The 20,243-nt window shown below is 47.7% G+C and overlaps 1 protein-coding gene across 1 annotated transcript in view; it reads right to left on the bottom strand.

Moving 5' to 3' along the window:
• The window catches only part of Gabrg3 (gamma-aminobutyric acid type A receptor subunit gamma3), a 478,787-nt gene extending 460,152 nt beyond the window's left edge, over nt 1-18,635 (bottom strand). Inside the window, exons 1-2 of the mRNA XM_050140520.1 lie at nt 18,397-18,635; nt 13,651-13,799 (exon numbers count right to left, since the gene is read on the bottom strand). Of these exons, the coding sequence (XP_049996477.1) occupies nt 13,651-13,799; nt 18,397-18,449 (202 nt within the window). The 5' untranslated portion in view covers nt 18,450-18,635. The remainder of the gene's footprint in view (nt 1-13,650; nt 13,800-18,396) is intronic.
• Nucleotides 18,636-20,243: the final 1,608 nt, after the last annotated feature.

Here is a 20,243-nt window from a genome sequence, read left to right as displayed (position 1 = left end):
GGGGAGGGAAATGGGAGGCTGGGAGGACGCGGAAACTTTTTTTTTCTTTTTCTCAATAAAAAAAAAATTAAAAAAAAAAGACTCAGAATAAAAAAAAGATTCAGAGAACATTACAACAAAGGGGGCTGGATGAGTCTAAGAGCTAAAGATAGGGAGAGAGCGCGCATGAAGTATGATCTTATAAACAGGACACAGCATGGGAACCTCAACCTCCTAACAGTTTTGCATAGTGTCACTGGGTCCTCAGAAACCAGGCCCTCCTAGCATTGAGAGATGAAGACAAAACAGCCTCAAGGGGCCCTACCACACAACGCCCAACTACTGATGGTCTCTTCCCTTTCTGTGGGAAGGGGAAGTACAGTGTCTAGTTGTCCCAGTGGTGAACCTACAAGGCTCTTGCGGTGAGATCCACACTCAGAATAGCCCTGTTTCGACTCTGTTGGACACTAAATAAACCAAAGCCAACGAGTAGGGGAATGAACTTTAGAGAAAGAAGGGTGTTTGTGTAAAAGGAGCAGTGAGCTGTGTTTCTGCCGCCCGGCTCCCAGCTGCCTGGCTAGCTTATGCCCCTAAATAACAATACACAATTGTATTCATTTAAACACTACTTGGCCCATTAGCTCTAGCCTCTTCTTGGCTAATTCTCACACCTTGCTTAATCCATTTCTAATAATCTGTGTAGCACCACAAGGTGGTGGCTAACCGGGAAAGATTCAGCATGTCTGACCTGGTGGCTGGCTCCATCGCGTCTGACCTCCCTTCCCTTCTTCCCAGCATTCTGTTCTGTCTACTCCACCCACCTATGTTCTGACCTATCAGGCCAAGCAGTTTTCTTTATTAATTAACCAATGAAACAACAGATAGATAGAAACACCTACATCAGGTTTGGAGGGTAGGATATAAGGGAAAGAGGCTAGGTGGAGATGAACCAAAACATGCAGTGTTCGTGTATGACATTAGGAAAGAACAGAATGTGTTAGTAAAGACCCAAGTTTGGAGGAGGTTTGCTTCCTATTGCTGTGATGAACACGGCAAAAGCACCGTGGGGAGGAGGAAAAGTGTTATTTAGCTCACGCTTTGTGAGACCCAGTGATCACTGAAGGGGTCAGGAACCTGAGGACAGGAACTGACACAAGATCATGGAGGAACACTGCTTCTTGGCTTGCTCTCAGGATCATGGCCTGCTGACTTTCTTATACAGCCTTTGGCCAATGTCTAGGGGTAGCACAGGCCACAGTGCACTGGTTTCTCCCATCTGAATCGTTCATCAAGAAAATACCCTACAGACATGCTTACAGACCAGTCTGATTGGAAAAGACTCTCAATGGAGGTTCCCTCTTCTCAGATGACTCTAGCTTGTGTCAAGTAGATAAAAACCAACTATCACAAAGGATAGGAATGGGGTCTCTGGGGAGAGTTGGAGGGTGTGGGAGATGGACAGAATCAAGATGCATCGTGATAATGTACGGAATTACCAGAGAATAAAGTATTATTTTAATAAAATATAACAAACTGAACACAGTTTAAGAAGAGAAATACTAATCATTACAAAGACGGCAGTGACATGTCCTTAAGCAGATCATGTCTATTTAAATGAAAATACTAAGAACACAACACAGAGGTTCTAACACGATGAAAAATTCTCTTGAATTTACACTCAATGAAGTGATATATTGCCCATGGACCAATTACAGTACACAGTAAACTTTTAACAGAATAAAATCACGGATTAACACTCATAAGAATATATAAGCAAGCAGAACCACAAAAGAGGATGGTAAACAAAAGGAGAAAGAGAATGAAAAACAGAGGAGAACCACAGGCTTAAGTTCACACCAACCATCTCAGGCAACATGATAAAAGCAGACTGCTGGGAAGAGCAAAGTAAGCGCAAGCCTCACCTCCTAAACCCCTACCAGAAATAAAGCGTAAAGAGAACAGCCAATATACATTAGAAGCATTGGAAATGAAAGGCCTGCCCCACCCCAGCACTGGTGCCAGGAAAGCTGGAGGGATAGCTCAGAATTCAACAGAGTACTACCAGGGTTGAAGATATTCAGTTGAACCTGACAAAGCAGCCAGTTACTCAAGAGGGTGTGAGGCCCTTAAATGCATAAGCTTAGCAGCAAGCCTTCCAAAGGCCCGATGCAATGATACGAGCATCAACAAAGCTGGAGAAAAGGGGAGGCACAGCCATCCTGGGCATTTTCATACTTCGCTTGAGAACCAGACAGAAATAGACCCAAATTGGCAAGTAGGCTGCTGAGACCGTAGGAAGCACTTTACGCAATTGGTCTAGATTTTAACTGAGTGTGTTTTCCCCACAGTCCTTCTGCAGCCTTGAAATGTCCTTCCTCCCAAAGCCCACCCTGTTCCAGGGCTTGTGATGCAGTAGGAGGGTGTTTGGAAGACTCGGTTTTCACAGTCCTCTCTCAGGGTCCCAGGGAAGCTGGTTGATGGGCGCCACAGGAACAGAAGCCCCAGGCAACCTAAACAATCCTCAGACTTAGGAAGGTGGTTTTTGTTCTGTCTTTCTGGCGCTGAGGATGGAAGACAGGGTCTCCCATACGCCAGCAAAGTTCTCCGTCACCAAGCTACACCCACCTTTCATACAGGCTCTCTTTCGTACACCCTCTCTGGGTGGGTTCTGCTACTGATGCAATGGAGTGCTGTAGAAACAGCTCCTGCACTGCATTGCTTAGGAAACAGCTCTAAAGGATTTATTTTTGACACCTGTACATGCATTGTATAAATGCAATTTTAAAAAAATCTCTGTTCTGCACTCAGTGGATTCGGCACACAAAGGATTCAAGCATTCAGAACTGGACTGTCCTATCTGGAGACACAATTCACATCCCAAACTCAGGCAGTGCACATGGTTCCGAGGAATCTTTGACCAGAAAAGAAATAGCCAGAAAGATCATCTAGGAACAACAGAGACTGAGGAAATAGAACAGTGCCCTATGACTGACCCTTAGAAACCCAAAACTCGCACCCTGGCTGCTGGAGAGACCCTCTCTACCCTTCTGAGGTCAGATACCCAGGCCATATCCTCTTGAGATCTGTGGGAACCTGTGGGTGAATCCCAGTAAGAGCCATCACCTCCAGGACAGGCAAGCTTCCTCCCTCTGCAAACCAAATAAGCCAATGTTTCTCATGTTTGCCTGAAGTCAAAACCCACAAACTCAAGAGTCCAGGAGAGCATAGTGGGGAGGGAGTCAGACATTCATGAGATCCCTGGGAAGCTGGGGGCTAGCTGCAGGCCTACCTCTGCCCCCAGAGAGCAAGGGACTCACCCTGCAAATGCGGGCCTTTTGGGCTGCTGGGGAGAGTATCTGGCTCCATGGAGTGTGGGGATGACGTGCATGCAATAGGACGGTTATGCTAGGCAAGCAAGTTGACTAGGAGCTACCACCTCGTGCCAGGGCAGAAGGAGTGTAAGAAACAGAAGCAAAAGACACCATCTTTTCTATCAACGGGCTAAATGGGACAAAGGAATTTTGATCAATCTTTAAAGAGGCCATCTGTCAAAATTCCCTCCCCAAGTCAGCATTTTTCTAAGATTAAAGTGTGCGCCCAAGGTTGCTTCCTGTTCTCAAAAGTTACGCTTTACTCATAAGCTGCACTGCCCTGAGCCAGGCAATCGTGTAAGAATTGGAAGGCTAGCTCTGACCACTTAGGATGCGGCACGGCGACCCTTCTGTGTGTCAGGAAGAAAGGTCTAGCAGGACCGTTGCTGAGTGGGTTTCTCTGCCCAGTTTGGCACAGCTACAGACTTTTCCACAGAAGGGAAACTTTGTTTTTTGTTGTTGTTGTTGTTTTTGTTTGGCTTACAGAAAGAGTTTGGATTGTGTGGTCATCTTCTAGAGACCCCAGGTCCATTTCTTTTTCTCTTTTTAATTTTTAAATTAAAATAAAATTATGCCACTTTTCTTTTTCAATCTTTTCTGTACTCTATACAGTATACCCTCCATGTTCCCTCCCAAACTCATGATCTCTTTCTGTGTTATTGTTATGTGCACACATGCGTGCGCGTGCACACCCCCACACACTTGTATGTATATGACTGGGGGGGGCTGAACACTCTGTATTGGATAACCAACCTAGAAGCTTATCCCTGGGAAAGCCTTTCTCCTTCTCTCAGTGTTCTCTATATTCCTTAGCTCCTAAGGTCCTTTCCACGGGTGATGGACCCTGAGGCTTCCCTCTTCCCTGTTAGCACATCTACTGATACTGTCCTTTTGGGGGGCTTGTTCAGACAGCCACGTTGCTGAGGCACCATGGGTAAAGCTTCCTTGCCATTTCTCGGAGCCATAATCTCACAGCATTTTTCCTGGTCCTAGTATAGTCTGTCTACTCCCTCTTCCCTGCTGTCCCCCCGCCTCGAGGGCAGGAGTTGGGCTGTGGATGCATGAATTAGGGCTGGGTACCCCATAGTCCCGATTTCTCTGCATTTTAACAAGTTGTGATTTTCAGTTACCGTCTCTGTCTACTGCAGGGAGAAGTTTCACGGCTGGGGATTTAAAGTTACATGTATCTGTGATAGGAGGGTAAATATTTAGAACCCAGTGAGGAATTATGCTGGTTTAATAAAGTCGTGGCTGTAGTCTCTCCTTTAAGTCCAAGTTCTCACAACCCCAGGTAGTTGGCCCGGTTTCCAGCACTAGGCATGGTTGTCCTCTTGTTAAGTGGACCCTGATACAGAGATCTGTCAGTTATCACCCAGATATGAGTCCCACTACTGTACCCTTAGGATTATCATTACACCATGATGGTCTTCATGGTAGTTCATACTTGCAACAGCTAAGTAGGACTAGTTGGTTGTTTGCCTCTCCTGGAATCCTGTTTCCATGGTCTGGTGGTTACGAATAGAGCAGCAAGGAACATGACTGAGCAAGTATCTGTGAAGTAGGGTGTTGAGTCCTTTGGGCATAAGTCAAAGAGTCGTACTTATATGATAGATTTATTTTTAGCTTTTTGAAAATTCTCCACAATGATTCCCATAGTGGCTGCCCCAGTTTTGAACCCCACCAACAGCAAATGAGGGCTCCTTTCACCCCATATGCTCATCAGGATTTACTGTCCGCTGCTCTCTTGATAGTTGCCATTCTGACTGAAGTAAGAAGAAATCTCAAAATCCTTTTAATTTGCACTCCCTAATTGCGAAGGAGGGTGTACACTTTTTGATACATTTCTTGGCCCCTTTTATTTCTTCATTTAAGAATTCTCTGTTCAGATTCAGAAGCCCTTATTTTGAATGGGTCACTTGCTTTCTTGACTCCTTGTTTTGTTTTGTTTTGTTTTTTACTTATTTATGCATTCAGTATATTAAAGACACATTTCTTTAAAAGGAGTGATCCCAGGCCTGGTCTCGGCCCACACAGGGTACACAGCCTGCAGGGGTGACAGACGGAGAAAACAAGATCAAGCTGCGTGTGATGAACGCGGCAGGAGGAAGGATAAAGTACACCCAGGCTCACCTGGAGCTGGGGAAAGGCTTTCCCAAGGAAGGACCTTAGAGTCGGGATCTCAAAGCTGCTAACTGGGGCAGAGGCGGCAGTAGACATGAACAAAGACTGGACAACCGCAGGGGACAGAACAAATGGAAAATACTTTACAGGCTAAATTTTAGGCAGCAGGATAGGGAAGGGCAGACTGAAGGCTGAGGCCAGGGAGGAAAGGCTGCTATCAGACTCTGGTTTCCACTGACTTCCTGGGAGAACGGGATCAAGATGTCTCCTGGGCCACTGCACCCAAGTCTCAGTCTAAATCACACACACACACACACACACACACACACATCAGATATTAGTTTCCTTCCTTACAATGGTGAACAACGTACCACCCACTTCTCTGCTCAGTCTGCTCCTTGTTGAACATATAGTCCAGGACAACCAGGATTGTAGTGTGGGCCACAGACCACACAGCAGGTCCAGGTACCTTGCAGATATCAGGAAGATTTGATGAAAGGAATTAAGGAACTCAGAAGAAAGCACTCTCAGGGAGTAATGCCGACCCTGGGGATTGTCATCTGGGAGGAAGAAATTGGATTCTTACCCACTGCTGGTGGAGTAAATTAGCAGTTACCGTGGAAATCAGTATGGAGGCTGCTGAAAAACTAGCTAAGGGATACAGGTTTGATCTAGCTATGCCAGGCCTGGGTGCCCACCCAAAGGACCCAAAAATATTCTATCGCAGATATACCTGTCCGTCTGGGTTTCCTGATGCGGTATTCACAGTAGAAAGAAACAGGCTCGTCCTGGATGCCCATCGATAGATATATGGAGAGAAAAAAAAAAAAAAAAAAAACACACACACAGGGTATCTACACAAAAGTTCTTTTCATCTGTAAAGAAGAATAAATCTAATGTCCTTTGCAAGGAAATAGATGGAATCATAGAGCATGTTGAGTGCAAAAGACCAGACTTTATGCTTTAGTTACTTTTCTATTGCTTTGACAAAACGCCATGACCAAGGCAACCTATAGAAGGGATGGTTTATTTGGGTCTTCCTGTTCCAGGAGGACAGATGTCCGTCACCATCGCAGTGGGGAAATGGGGCAGCAATTACAAGTGATAACCGGAGCATCAAGCTAAGCGCTCACATCCTCAACCACAAGCAGGAAGCAGAGTTCTGAAACCCCAGAGCCTGTCCCCAGCGACATCCTTCCTCCAGCAAGGCGGTACCTCCTAAGGCTCCCCAGACGGCACCACCCACAGGGAATCAAATGTTTAAATGTCTGAGACTCTGTGAGTCCGTTCATTCAAACCAGGACAGTCAGAAGGACAGGAAGCACAAAAGCCGTGTTTTCCCTACCATGTGGAAAGACTATACAACTATATGTATGAACGACAGGAAAAAGGAGTGTCTTGGGAAGGGGGTACCAGCAGGAGGTAGGAAGGGAATAAGGCGTGAAGGAGAGGAATAAGATAGAAGCGCATTGCACATGCATGAAAATAGTGAAGCTAATCGTTCTTGTTATTTCATACAAATAATACACAGCAGTGAAAACCTTACATGCATCGCGGTTACCATGATCACAGCAAGAACAACACCGAGAAAGCCAACCAACCATAGCACCAGATAAAGGTTCTGTGAGACACCTTTTTGGGCTTGGTAACAGACTTTTAATTTTTCTTTCATTTTATTTCCATATACTTGTCTATTTCAACCATCTGTCCATGTCTCTATTTATTTATTTACCTTAGTAATAGGGATGGAACCCAGGCCTCACACATGTGTAGTGAGACAGAAGCAAGCCCTCGCTGGCCTCCTGTAATGACCAACAGCTGTTAACCCATCACCTCATCAGTGCCAGGCTTTGAACTAAGTGCCTTGCCCTGAATCCTCTTAGTCAGCTCCAGCAGGAGCATTCCAAGAAGCATGTCTCCACCCCCAACTCTACAAAGCACAGAAGGTCACCCAATAAGTCAGGAACAGCTGAGAGCTAGAAGCTCAAGACAGATGGGAGCTGCTTCCTCTAAGTATCAGTGACCAGCATCAACCTCTACCTTTCCCAGCGCTCACATGAGCAGGATTGCATCAGGGGTGCACAGCTCCAGCTTTGTAGAATCTCCACCTAACCCACACTCGCACTGCTCTCGTCTAGAAAACACTTGAGATAACAGCAGACCCTGTTTTCTTTCGGATTGCACACCAAGACACAAACCTCACTAAACTTCACAGGACTCCAGCTGTTAAAAGCGTGGTCTTTGACCATGGCGCAACTAAATTAGAAATCAAAAACAGAAAGATGCCTTGAGTCACCTCGAATATTTAGGAAATAAAGGGAATACATCCAAATAGTCAAGAGTCAAATGTGAAATGAAATAGAAAAAACTTTGTCTCTAGCGGATGAAACACAGAAATATGAGGGGAAATATGAGGAGTCCTGATAGCGGGAAACTCAGGAGAAACTGTGAGGCTGGACTCTAGATTAGAAAAGGGATGGCGTTTATAACGTCAACCTTCCTCCTAATAAACTAGAAGAAAAAAATAACCCAAAAGTAAACATAAGAGGGTAATAGTGCAAGAATGGTGAGCTAGAAAACTGGGGTAACACCCATTCCACCATTTCAGGTTCCAGCCCTGGCTCTTGTATTCTGAAACAATATCAAGGCAATTCTGTTGCAATGCCCAACTGTGGGCAGCTGGTCTAACTCTGTGTCTAACGAGCATCTCCTCACATGTGGCAGTAGGGATCCCCGCCCACACCCAAGGGTACCATCTTGCAGCAAGAGGATCTGCAAGGTACCACGAACCAGATGTTGGCCCCACAGTGATGAGGCCTGCAGACTAACGCAGAGACCTGGTGATGGGACAAAGCGATCAGCTGCAGCAGCTGCCTGAGGACTCTCTTCTGGCTCTCAGAAACCATGCTGAAAGGGAAGCCACAACAGTGTGGGTCTGGGCAGGGTGGACTGTGAGACACCTGCCACTTTGTGTCGGCTGGCAGAGGCCAGTGATTACCTATACCCTTGGTGGCAGACTTCATTATGCCTCTTAGAGTCAGAAGCCTACAGGGGTCTCTCCGAGTGTCCGTTGGAGAGCAGCAGTAAGGCCCATCATCCAAGATGGGAGTCCTTCTCACTCATACACACTAATCCAGATGCAGCTACTTTGCTCAGTTCCTCAAGCAATAATGAATAAACATAAGAAACAAATCGTTTTTATTCTATGAACTGAACTGATTATTCAAATGAGGTCCAGGCATTTATATTTAGGATTATATTTAGGAACGCAAGATTATATTTAGGTATATATATATATATATATGTAATTTACAAAATCATACTTTTAAGAAACACTAAATTGCTTATACAATAAAACTTCATTACACATTTTCAATAAGAGAAGTATACATCCTCGCTCAAATTATTATTTAGCTGAACCTCTGGGTGACACTCACGAAGCCTGTCTTACACAGAGGCCGTTTAAACCAAGAGAGGGTGGGCGTGGGTCCTAACTGCTCAGGAACGAGCAAAGAGCCATTCCCCCAAACAGGAAGAATCCTCCAGAGGGGTAATCTGCTACAAAACACGGGGGGACTTAACCTGGCAGCTCTGAGGTGTGTCTAATTAGTCTCTCAGGAGATGACAGGTATAATTTCTCCACCAGGTTTGTTCTCCACCTCCCTTATGCATTTGAATTAAAATTTGTGGGAGAGGCAGTTAACTAACTCCACAGTAATAGCTCTCTCACTTCAAGCACAGCAATTAAGAATGTCTGTGTCCTCTCCTCCTACATCTGTTCTGAGACTGGAGTGAATACATTTACATTATGCTCTGGGTGCACAGTAATTGCTGGGAAGTGACGGCATGGCCGTCTGTACAGTAGGTTGTGGAGCAGAGGAAGGGTCTAGCCTAGCTGGACCCAGGTCAGGTTGGCAAGATTTAAATCACAAAACTCTGGTTGACCTTAGTCATGCAACTTCCGGGAGATGTTAGGCTGTGCACGAACAGTGCAAAGTGGGCTGAGGGACCTACTTCCAACTTCCTCTCTTCCTCTTCCTTGGCAACTGGAAGGGCAACCTGGTATTTGTTCTTCATTACCTGAGACTCAAACAGTGTCTCCTCTTCCCCCCTATTAACTTCTTTATTAATTTTTGTCCTGAAGGTCAAACCCAGGGCAGCGTACTTTGAGCAAAGACTCTACTCCTGCCCCACACGTCCAGTCTCTCCTATTTTTCTTCAGATATGACCATGACAATGGTAATGGACAGTGGTCTCCCTCTATTATCAATACTTGAAGTTCATAATCATTGAGATCTTTATGAAGCCATCCTTACACACCGCACATTCTCTCAAATGGTGTGTTCCCATCTGAAGTTCTCAACATAGCATGGCGGAACACGGCAGACAGGACCAGCAAAAGAAAGGGCCAGCGATGCTCTCTGCTTCCCACTGCTAACCACTCTTTTTGCTGAGAGCTCACCTCTGTGGCCAATGAGTCTCAGACATCCATCTCATAGCTCCAGCATTCTTAGGACTAAAAGAGCCACATGAAAAGAATTTCTTAAAAATCACAGGTCACTGACCTAGGGGGATCTAAAATGTAATCTTAACTGCAGAAAGTGAGAGCAAAACGGTGGCTAGCAGAGGCTGGGCGGGGGGGGGGGGGGGGGGGGGGGGGGGGGGGGGGGGGGGGGGGGGGGGGGGGGGGGGGGGGTGTTGAGCAGATGGGGAAGTCGCCATCAGGTGATAAGTCGGAGGCAGTCAGAAGCTGCTGTGTCGCCGCCCACATTCATGAACACAGACCTCAGTGCTGTGCTGTACACTTCAAAGGCGCACGAAATGGAACTTCAATGTTTTCAACACAATAACTTATCAACATTTGGGTAAAGAGATGTAATGAATATGACCATCAAAAAGGTCATATGTGAAAACTGTCGGCACACGCAGGGCATCCAGCGGGAACACAGGTGTGCCTGTCATGTTCCCTGGGTCACTACAATAACACATCCTGACCCGACTGCCTTCCACACACATTTAGAAGTTACAGCACATTTGAGGAAACATGATTCAGAGAAGCTAGAGCCTGCAGAAGAGGAACTCAGCATGAACTGTCTCTCCACTGATTGACCCAAGAGAAGATCTATGTGAAATGGGCCTGCGGTCATTTCTACCCATTGCCTCTGTCATCACACCGTGTAACAATACATAACTTCATTTTTTCCCCACATGACTCTAATGGCATTTGCTCTCCAATTTCTCCTCTAATAATCTATACTCTAAGACATGGTCAAACATCTTAAGATCCCTACCACAAGTTTATCTCAGTCATTCCCTTCTTTTCCACAATTATACTGTTCGAAAGTTTATCCTCCTGTAGCCTTTCCCGTTTCAAAGGACAAGATCTACTCCTCAGACAATGGTATCCTATGTGGCCCTGGACGGATGGAGGACATGGATGTAGCATTACTTAAAACGATGGGTGATTGCCAAGAGACTACAACAGATTCATCTATAATTCAGGATCTAACAGAGAGAATCACTCTGAACTACAGGTATAAATACAATGATCACAATTTGTGACGTGGAAAGTAATGAAGGGAGTCTGTGGCATAAGCAGATCCACATCCATCTCTTTATGACAGACAACAACACTGGGGAGAATTTAGCGAGTAGACAGCGCTGGGTGATGGAGCTGGTGGAGTGGGGAAGGGGAGGAGAGGGAGAGAGAGAGCGCGCACACACAGTGCACCTGTATTTTGGAAGTGGAACTGTCCTTGAAACAGAAAACACCAACGTTCAACCAAATACTGCAGAAAGCATGTAATCACGCTACAGGAGGGCATTCTGGTCACACCACAGCCTCCCATCCTGGGTAGGTGCTCAAAAAATCAGCAACTACACTTGAAGGATGAGTGCTATTAAAAACTCAAGGGAAAGACTCTTGGCTTCCTCCAGTAGGAAGGTAAAGCAGGGTCATGATCTAAAAGAAAGTGCCTTAGGAAAAGCAGTTGAGCTTAGCGTAGAAGCAGGGAAGCACGACAGCAGAAGCCACACAAGGAAGCCACGTGAGCTAATGTCCCTGAACACATCACACAGAACGCAGTGGAGAAGTAGGCGAGCAAGCAAGGGCATAATTTTTTCATGTATTTCCCTAGGTCCTAGACTTCATCTTAGAAGCAGAGTAGAATCTTCAAGAGTTTCCAATCCAAAAAGTTTAGTTAACTTGGTGGGGATGCCTGTATCTTCTCTCCAGAGCTGCCTGGGGGACCTGTCTCCTCCTTCACCTGTAACAGCGCAACGTAGTACGGGCAGGTCGGTGTTGTTCTCCAGATGGCCACTGCATGGATTTGTACAGAGAACACAGAAAACACGCTGAGGAGCTGGGGGGGGGGGGGTTCAAAGGGGAAGTGAGCTAGCAGGTCAACTGAGTGCTCCACTAAGCTAACAGCAAACCGGTCGGCAGCATCTCAGCTGAGCATCCTTTGCTGTACTGTCAGGAGAACCGCTCTTGGGCAGTTAACTCTACTCTAGCTGAGTATCAGCAAGTTGCTAGAGCTTGCTAGTCAAGTGCTACTTAGTATTCAGCTGAGGAAGGAAGATGCACCCACAAGCCTATGGGGGACAGGGACTTTTATCAGGACACTGGGCTGCCCCAAGATCTAGGGGACAGCAACAGGAGGGCTTCAGACTGTGAAATCAGAGAAGCATCCTGCCTTATGTGAAATCCTTTCACTACCAAACCACAGGGCCCTTCTCCTGTGAAAAATCCACAGCTCCTTATGTACTCAGCATGAAGCTTTCCCTAACCCATGGCCTCTTTCTATGGTTCCAGCTTCCTGCGGTCAGCCATCATCAAAAATTAGGTGAACACAGTACAGGAAGGTATTTTGGGAGTGTGTTTACATAATATGTATCACAGTATGTTGCTACCACTTGGCTATTTTATGTGTTATTATTGTAAAGTTCTTACACTGCCTTATTAATTAAATCCTATCACAGGTTCTCTGTAGGACAGGATATCATGGGTGCTTTCAGGAACTCATTGAGGGTCCTGAAATAAAACTCACACGGATAAGGAGGAAGCTATTTTAAACTGTAGAAGTGTGAACGTAGCTTGCCTGTGGCACCGATAGGACCTTCCTGTTTGCCATCCAGGCCAGCATTGGTTGTCATCTCTAGACATCCTGGCTGCAGTCAACTGAAGAAATATGTTTAAAGCTGGATGCCAGTTAGAGAAGGGTGGTACTTCTCATCTTTGCATACAAGAAGAAGGGACACGTGGAAATTTGACATGGCTTCTCCAGTATCACAGTGGGTACACACCTTTAAGTTCTCCTGCACGAACCACAAATATTTTGAAATCCCACGCCAGCTAGAGCAAAGGTAATTATAGATCCCGATACAGATAAACTGTAGTCCTGGACTCGGAAAGTGGGAGGGATTTTCTGGCAACGGTCACATGCACGAAAGTTTACGAGCTGATGAGCACTGTCAACAACAGCTCCATCAAAAGAGTTCTGAGAAACTTCCTAAAAGAAGAGCCAATAAACTGCATCAATATTACCCCCCCCATGCCCCGTGAAGGAGCCTGAGGACAGAATGAACACACGCTGCAGATCTGACAGGAGGCAACCAGCAAGGAGCTCTCAACCCCATCAGTAAAAAAGCAAAATGAAGCTTTCACAGACCACCCTGGATAAGAAGGAATAGCAAGGGGATCTGTTTCCATGAAGACACGCACTGGTGACAACGAAACATGCAGCAAGCTCAGTGGACTCACTGAGAAACTGGTCCATTTCTCAGTGCTACTACAGGGAGCGGACTGTCCTCGGGACTACTGCCCTAGGCATACATGTTACCTGTAAAACTTAAGGAAGCAAAACACACATTAGGAAACACCTCACAGGAAGAACACGACTTCTGTTAGCAGAACAGCCCTGCCCATGTTAAACTAGACACAGGGCAACGGGTAAGTTGATGACAAAGTCACAAGGCTATGACGGGAAATACAGACCCCCACCTGGAAGACCCGGGCCAGTCTCTCGGGTTTCCTATCACTCACTTAAACTGTGATGAATATTGTAGACCCAATTGCACTAGGTTAGCAACGCTGCATTTGTAACTATTCACTATGAAAATTCTAAATTCACATACTGTCAGAATGTCTTCTGTATCAGAATAACAAACCGGCACTCACTTCCAATGTCCGGCCGCAGCTTTTTGTCATATTCCCTCAGCAATTTGTTGAGAATCAGCGTCACGTCAGTGTCCTGGGATCGGGGCGCCAAGACCCACTTCTGGTTTGATGGAGAGTCTTCACTTTCATCCTCCTCCACCCTCCTGGACCTGCAGTTACAATGTAACGAGACACGTAAGTTGCAACATTTCCAGAAAATTCCTCGGACTTGTCCATTCTCAGTGCTACCACAGGGAGCAGAAAGTCCTCGATACTGCTGGGATAGTCATACATGTTGCCTGTAAAACTCAAAGAAGCAAAACACACGTTAGGAAACACCACACAGGAAGAACACGATCGCTGTTAGCAGAACAGCCCTGCCCAAGTTAAACCAGACACTGGGCAATGGGTAAGTTGGTGACAGACTGACCGACAGGAAATAGGCACCTAACTCACCTGCCCAAGTCAGACACACTTCCGAGTACTCCGTGGTGCTGTTTCTAAGTTCCACCAAGACTGAGGAGGGAGGGCGGAGCTTTTACAGAGCAGACTCCCTGAAAACAGCTGACTCTGATTGTGCCTTCCCTGCGGCCTGGGCTTTGGGAGACAATCGTGTGGGCATTCTGAGGTGGCCTAATTTGCTGGCACTCAGCAAGGGGGATGGCCAGGAGATGTGTTCGTTGATGAGCGCAGAACACCCTCTGGCAGTTTACACCTTGATCACCCAAACTGGTTCATCTCTTTCTCAGCAGGCTTTCAGAATTAAGTATTTTCTAGTATGTCTTCAACACTCTATGCTTTTAAGTGGATCCCAATGAGCCCTGGACGTCTCTGGCCTTCTGCCCAGCTCTGCTAAGCACCACAGCCCTTTCTGTAGAGTGACTCGTGCTTACAGGAGGAGACACATCTTCCTCCTCATGAGGAGAGACCTCAAGACAACAGCAGGTTTTCTCAGTGAGTGAGGCCTACCCAGTCACAGCACCTGCGGCTTGGGAGAAAAGAGTATTTTTCAACCTTGATGCAATACTTCTCTTAAGTGGGATGCCCCTGAAAGTTAGAAGAGCTTAAGAAACAAAACCGCTGTCCTCCTTCGTCTTTGTGTGTGCCTTGATGTCATTCTTCTACAAGAGGGTGGAAGGGGGCACAATAAGAGCGATCTGTTCCCACTGGGTATTAGACCAGTTCTATTCTGTCGTCAATCCCAGATAGGCATCCATTGTGAGCCCCACACCAAGGTGCATGTCCTTGGTTTCCTGAAGCTAACGAGAAGTGGGTGAAGAGTATGAACACTTAAAAGTTCACCCCTTCGTCTTCACTGAGATCTTCAGAGGCATATAGAAATGTTTCCATACAAGTTAGCTTGTCTTTGCATCAGCCTTGCATGTGTTAAGAAGATACAGCTGGCAGGTCAAGCAGTCTAAACCCCAATCCATGCCCTGCAGTCTTGTCTTTACTGAAGATGGGTCCCTCGGGACTCCCGGAAGCCACCGAGATCTGAAGATGGTGAAGTCCACACATGTAATGGTGCTTTATTTACACATAATGTCCACAGCTGCTATGTCAACAGCTATGACAAGGTATTGGCTAGGGAATGAGGACAAGAAGACAGCTGGACGTGTTCGGGACTGTGTCTCCAATCAACAGCTGCTCAGAGCCGCAAATGAGGAAGGTGTAGACGAGAAAGGACAGCGAGCCACGTGAGTGTGAGATGTTGATAATGAGTCTCGCGGAATAGCGTTTGCAATTAAGCTTCTCCTAAACCGATCTGGAAGTGAATTCTGTTTCATGAATAACTCACGAGCTAGGGGATTGAAATAAGCCGTCCACAGACGCCGAAACTGTTGTGGCTTTTTACCGAAGCAGAGCATTCACCACCAAGAGGAACTTGGGATAGTTGGTGTCTCCACCCAATAAGGGGAATACACTTCACTGGCTGTGAAGTGTACACATTTGTACAAAGAATGTGGTGGAGTTTTAAATGTCCAGGTATTTTATGTAGCTGGAAGCTGTATCAGGCAATGTTAAAATATCATGGGCTTATGAAAGCAAAACAAAACAAGAAAAAGCACGAGTCATTTGGACAACGGTTAGCCACACACTGCCTTTAGGACCTAACAAATTATCCCAGAGCAAAGATACTTGGGGGCTGTGAAATTGGGTAGATAGTTCCTCCAAGTGACATGAGGCCTCCAGGGTGTCCTGCTACATGTCTGTCTTTCTCCTGCCCTCCCTTTCTTGTCTTCCTCTGGCCACCTCTTGCCCTGCCATCTCCACTGGTCTACAGCTCCACTCACGGTCCTCACTGGCCCATCAGTCACGTGTGCATCGTCAGTACACTCAGCCCTCCCTGTTAACTGTACTCCTAGACCCTGAACAGTCCCAGAAAAGTCCGCTACTTCTAGGGCGGGTATTATAAAGAGTCTCATTCTCCCTCTAGTGGTCAGAGGCGGTACCTGAAATTGCATAAGCTTCTTCCTGAGAGGCTGGTCAGGAGGGAGTGCTGGGGTTAAGGGCCAGAAAAGCAGATGCGTTCTCTCCCTCTCCTCCATGGAACCCCAGCTATGGATCTGGCCTTGGAGGTCCTTGCTCCTCATCCGCCAGCACTGAGCTTCGCCCAGTCCCAAAAATGAACCCTCGCCCTCTGCTGTGCCCTGAAGAAAACCAGTCTCACCTCAGAGGACCCACTAGCAGGTGGATGGAATGGGATTTCCTTTCTCTCCAGAATTCTACATGGGTTATATATAACCTTCTGAGCACTCTGTTGCTTGGATTGCTGCCTCCTAAACAGCATTGCTGCAATTAGCTTTTCCTTAAAAGTAAAGCAAGCGCATGCCCAATCCCCAGACATTTCCTTCTGTTCATACACCTTCTCCTCATCAGAATGACAGGAGCAACCTCCAAAGGAGTTTTCAACTTTAAAACGAATCCCTGAACCTAGGAAATTAGTAAGCATGTTCCAAACATTGAAATGAGGTACCACGTTTTCCCGTGTAATAAGCTCTGTCATGGGTACCAGGGGTGGGGGAGGCTCTCCCACTGCAGAGACACAAGGGATCCTGTCAGAGTCTACATAGGGAGCATTCGTACCAGTACCAGCAGGGAATCTTGAATGCTGAAGAGAATCCTCTCAGAGACACTAAACCCATTAAAAAAGTAAACACCATTTAAACTGAGGCATACAGCAATAAAATAGGCACCAAATGGATTCTTTTAAGCTGATAAGCAATTATAATTGCCACGACTGGAGGCTCTGACAGAGAACATGTAACATCAATACATGTACCTTGGCTGGGAAGGAAAGATGAGGACTCCCAAGGGAGTCTCATGTTTGGGAGTTTGCAGAAACCAGACTGCTGCTCCACCTTCCCCCCATCGTACACAGAACGATGAGAGAACCTGGTATCTTTTCTTGCAGAAGTGCAACTATCTATAAATCTACACACATGATCCAACCCCAGGCTGGAAGCCAGGTTTCTGAGGTGCTGGCTAGAGGAAGGGACTTGCTGATGCCGCTGCAGCCTTATTGATGCTTCTGGTGGCGTCTGCTCTGAACCAAGGTCCCTCCAGACACAAGCCCCTTCAAAACACACTTGTGCATCGCACGTTTTAGCTGCCTCCTTGGACAAGAAGAAACTTTGGTGGAGAGGCCTCCCCTTCCTAAGTGTTCAAGTCTCCAGTGTTAACTCAGTAAGTCCTGGGGGATAGGGACTGGGATTTCTTCCTTAGGGTAAGGACCTTGGTTAGATGGAGCAAGCATTTGGGAAGCCCTCCTCTCACAGTTTTGGGGAGTTATTGATGAGACCTCATAGTTCTTTGATATTTCACACATGTGAAGGAGGATGGACACCGGTGAGGGCTACAGGACCTGTGAACCACAGGGATGAATGCTTTCTAATTTGCTTTCTGATTCAGGAAATTGAGAACCGTCCAAACAAGTGCGCTCTCTGGAAGGGACGGGGAGCCCTCTGACTCCTAGGGTGAGGGTAGGAAATGCAGTCAGGGATTTCCCAAGTGCAGGGTAGTCTACAAGCTGGAGCCAGAGCATCAGTCTGGGAGATGGGGATTAAACCATGTCAACATCTCTGGTTGTGTTTATGGCAACAGGCTTTAACCCTTCCAGTGCCACCGCCCTTTTCACGAGCCCTTATCTGTCTCTGGAGTGCTTCTGAGTTTCTGTGAGCTGACTGGTGCTGGTTTGGGGTATTCACGGTGAGGTAATTTCCCACAGTTTCAGGAAGAAGCGCCCGTGTGAACCGCAACATGATTCTTTTATAGAGTCTGAAGTGCTTGTATGTGGTGTAGGAGCTGGGGGAGATGCAGGACTCTTCCTGACCACCTGCTCCAGCCCCCTCCAGCACAGGGTGATTGAGAAAACAGAATTCCTGGGTCTTGGGATTTCTTCTCAATGATGGAATGGGATATAGAATGTTAACCCATGTGTGTCAGTAAGCCCTTGGATAGCTGGCACCGGGAAGAGATGAGAAAGATAAAGCCACTGCCTCATCATTCTGAATTCCAAATTCCCTTAAAAGCACCACATCCTAAAATCGCCTGAACAGACCCCACACACATCGGGTGGCAGAGGGGCTGAAGCGGCCCTGGAGAGGGGGTCTGGTCCTGGGGGAGACCTACAGGTGAGGTGCCTGAACCAGCCATCTCCTGCAACCCAGTGGACGGTGCGCACCAGGGACTGTCGGCCGGCAGACAGCGCCCCCCGCCGCCCTCCCGCCCCCGCCGGCCTCGGGGGAACGCCTGGCAGCTACTTACCGAGCGTGTAAGCCCGAGAACAGGCAGAGGAGAAGCAGCAGCTTCGCAGCCATGGCGCGCCGGGCGCGGGTCCGAAGCCTCTTCCGGGCGCGGCTGTCCCGCCTTTCCTCAGGCTCTGGCGCCCAGGCTACCACGGGCTGCAGCGCCTCAGATCCGGCGGGCCGGAGGGACAAGTGTCAGCTCCGAGCGCCGCGGCCCCGACGGTCCCGGCTCCGCGGGGCGCACGCGGGACGTGTCCGCTCCCGGGCGCTCTCGGCGCGCCGGGGGGGGGGGGGGGATGGGGACGGGCGGCAGGTGGCGGAGCGCCCTCCTCCCGCAACCCGAGACCCGCGGGCCACCCGCCCACTACCCTGGCTGGCTCGGGGCTCTGAGCTGGGGCCGCTGCGCTCGGAGGCGGGGCAGGAGGTCGCGGCTGCTCTGGCGGCGCCCGCCAGCCGCGGCGGGGAGGAGTTTCCCCAATTAACACGCTTGGCAACGCCGGGCGAAGGCAGCGAGGTTTGAATGGACTCGGAGTTGGAGGTCGGGAAAGGGGGCGGGGCTGGGGAGGAGAGCTTGGGGATCCCGCGGGGAGGCACAGAAAGGGCCCGGGGACTGGCCCGTGTCACAGATGGAGCTCTGGGTACTGGTAGTTTTTCTGCAGCGCACCCACCCCAGTTGCCTCCCGTGCCGTACGTCTTCTCTTAGGGACGCCATTGCAAGGAGGCGAAATGTTTTGCCCAAAGGCGATCTTCTCTAGCGCGGTGCTTGCTTCCTTCAACTCCCCCTGGTGCTTGTAACTGTGGCTTGCTGGGAAGTCCCAACCATGTCCCTTTTTCTCCTAAAGAGAGGCTAGAGCATATCGGTAATTAGCAGAAGAGAAATGATTAAGGCCAGAGAGAAAGGGTTCAAAGTTAGAAAGCAAGGAACTCTCCGTGGAGTGGAACTGAAACTATTTTCATGTTCCAAACTGAAAATTGCCTATTTTTCTTTGCATGACCCCTTAGAAAGCTAATCTTTTGCTTCAACACAAATAAGAATTTTGCTTTCTTAATGGAAAAAATCATTGATAGAAAATACATTTTCAACTATGATTATTCATGGAACCACGACAGTTTCTTTAATATTGATTGCTCTAAGGTGCTATCCTTCCAGCCAGGCTACCACGATGATTATGAGAGGCGCTATGCCTGCTTTCAGGAATCCATCAGGACTGGGCCTGTGGATTGTTGACTCTCCTTCAAAGAAGAACGGGTCTGAGATGCCATTGGACCCTCACCTGTTTTCCAGCCATTCTTCCCAGCCATTTGTATGCATGTGGCCTCACTGTCAATAGTCTGCATGGGGTTGGGGGGTGCTAGAACATACAGGCTTGGGGACAGTGGGGCAAGGAGATAAGGAAGCAATTAACTATGTTAAGTGAAGATTTTGCAGTTTGACTGTTTCGTGTTCACGTGACATCCTGTCAGTAACCTCTTACCTGTCCTCTGTAAGCATGGCCAATAAACTCCAGCTCCATCAGCTGAACTGTGTGTGTGGGGTGGGGGTGGGGGGGGACTTAGGTTGTTGTTAGTGTCCAGAAGGAGGGTGTGGACGTGGAGCGTATTTGCAGAGAAAAGGGATTTTAGCCACTCTGACAAATAAATCTTTTCATAAAACAGAGAGAGAAGCAGGTTGCAGCTCTTGGGAATTCCCTCCCTGGTCTCTGAATTCACAGATGGGGAGTGCCAGCCAGCAGGAGGCAGGAGACAGTGGTTGGTAACAGTCTAGTTTTTTAACTAAGCACAATGCTGCCTTGATTAACATGAGGCCATTGACCACTACCAACCTGGGTGGGGACTTGGGCTCACCCTGCTCAGCCCAACCAGGCC

Source organism: Alexandromys fortis, unplaced genomic scaffold (genome assembly GCF_014885135.2).
Source record: "Alexandromys fortis isolate MF-2015 unplaced genomic scaffold, M_Fortis_MF-2015_v1.1 scaffold_39, whole genome shotgun sequence".
NCBI classification, from domain to species: domain Eukaryota; kingdom Metazoa; phylum Chordata; class Mammalia; order Rodentia; family Cricetidae; genus Alexandromys; species Alexandromys fortis.
The sequence above is the reverse complement of the archived record's forward strand: the minus strand, read 5'-3'. Positions and strand labels throughout refer to the sequence as shown.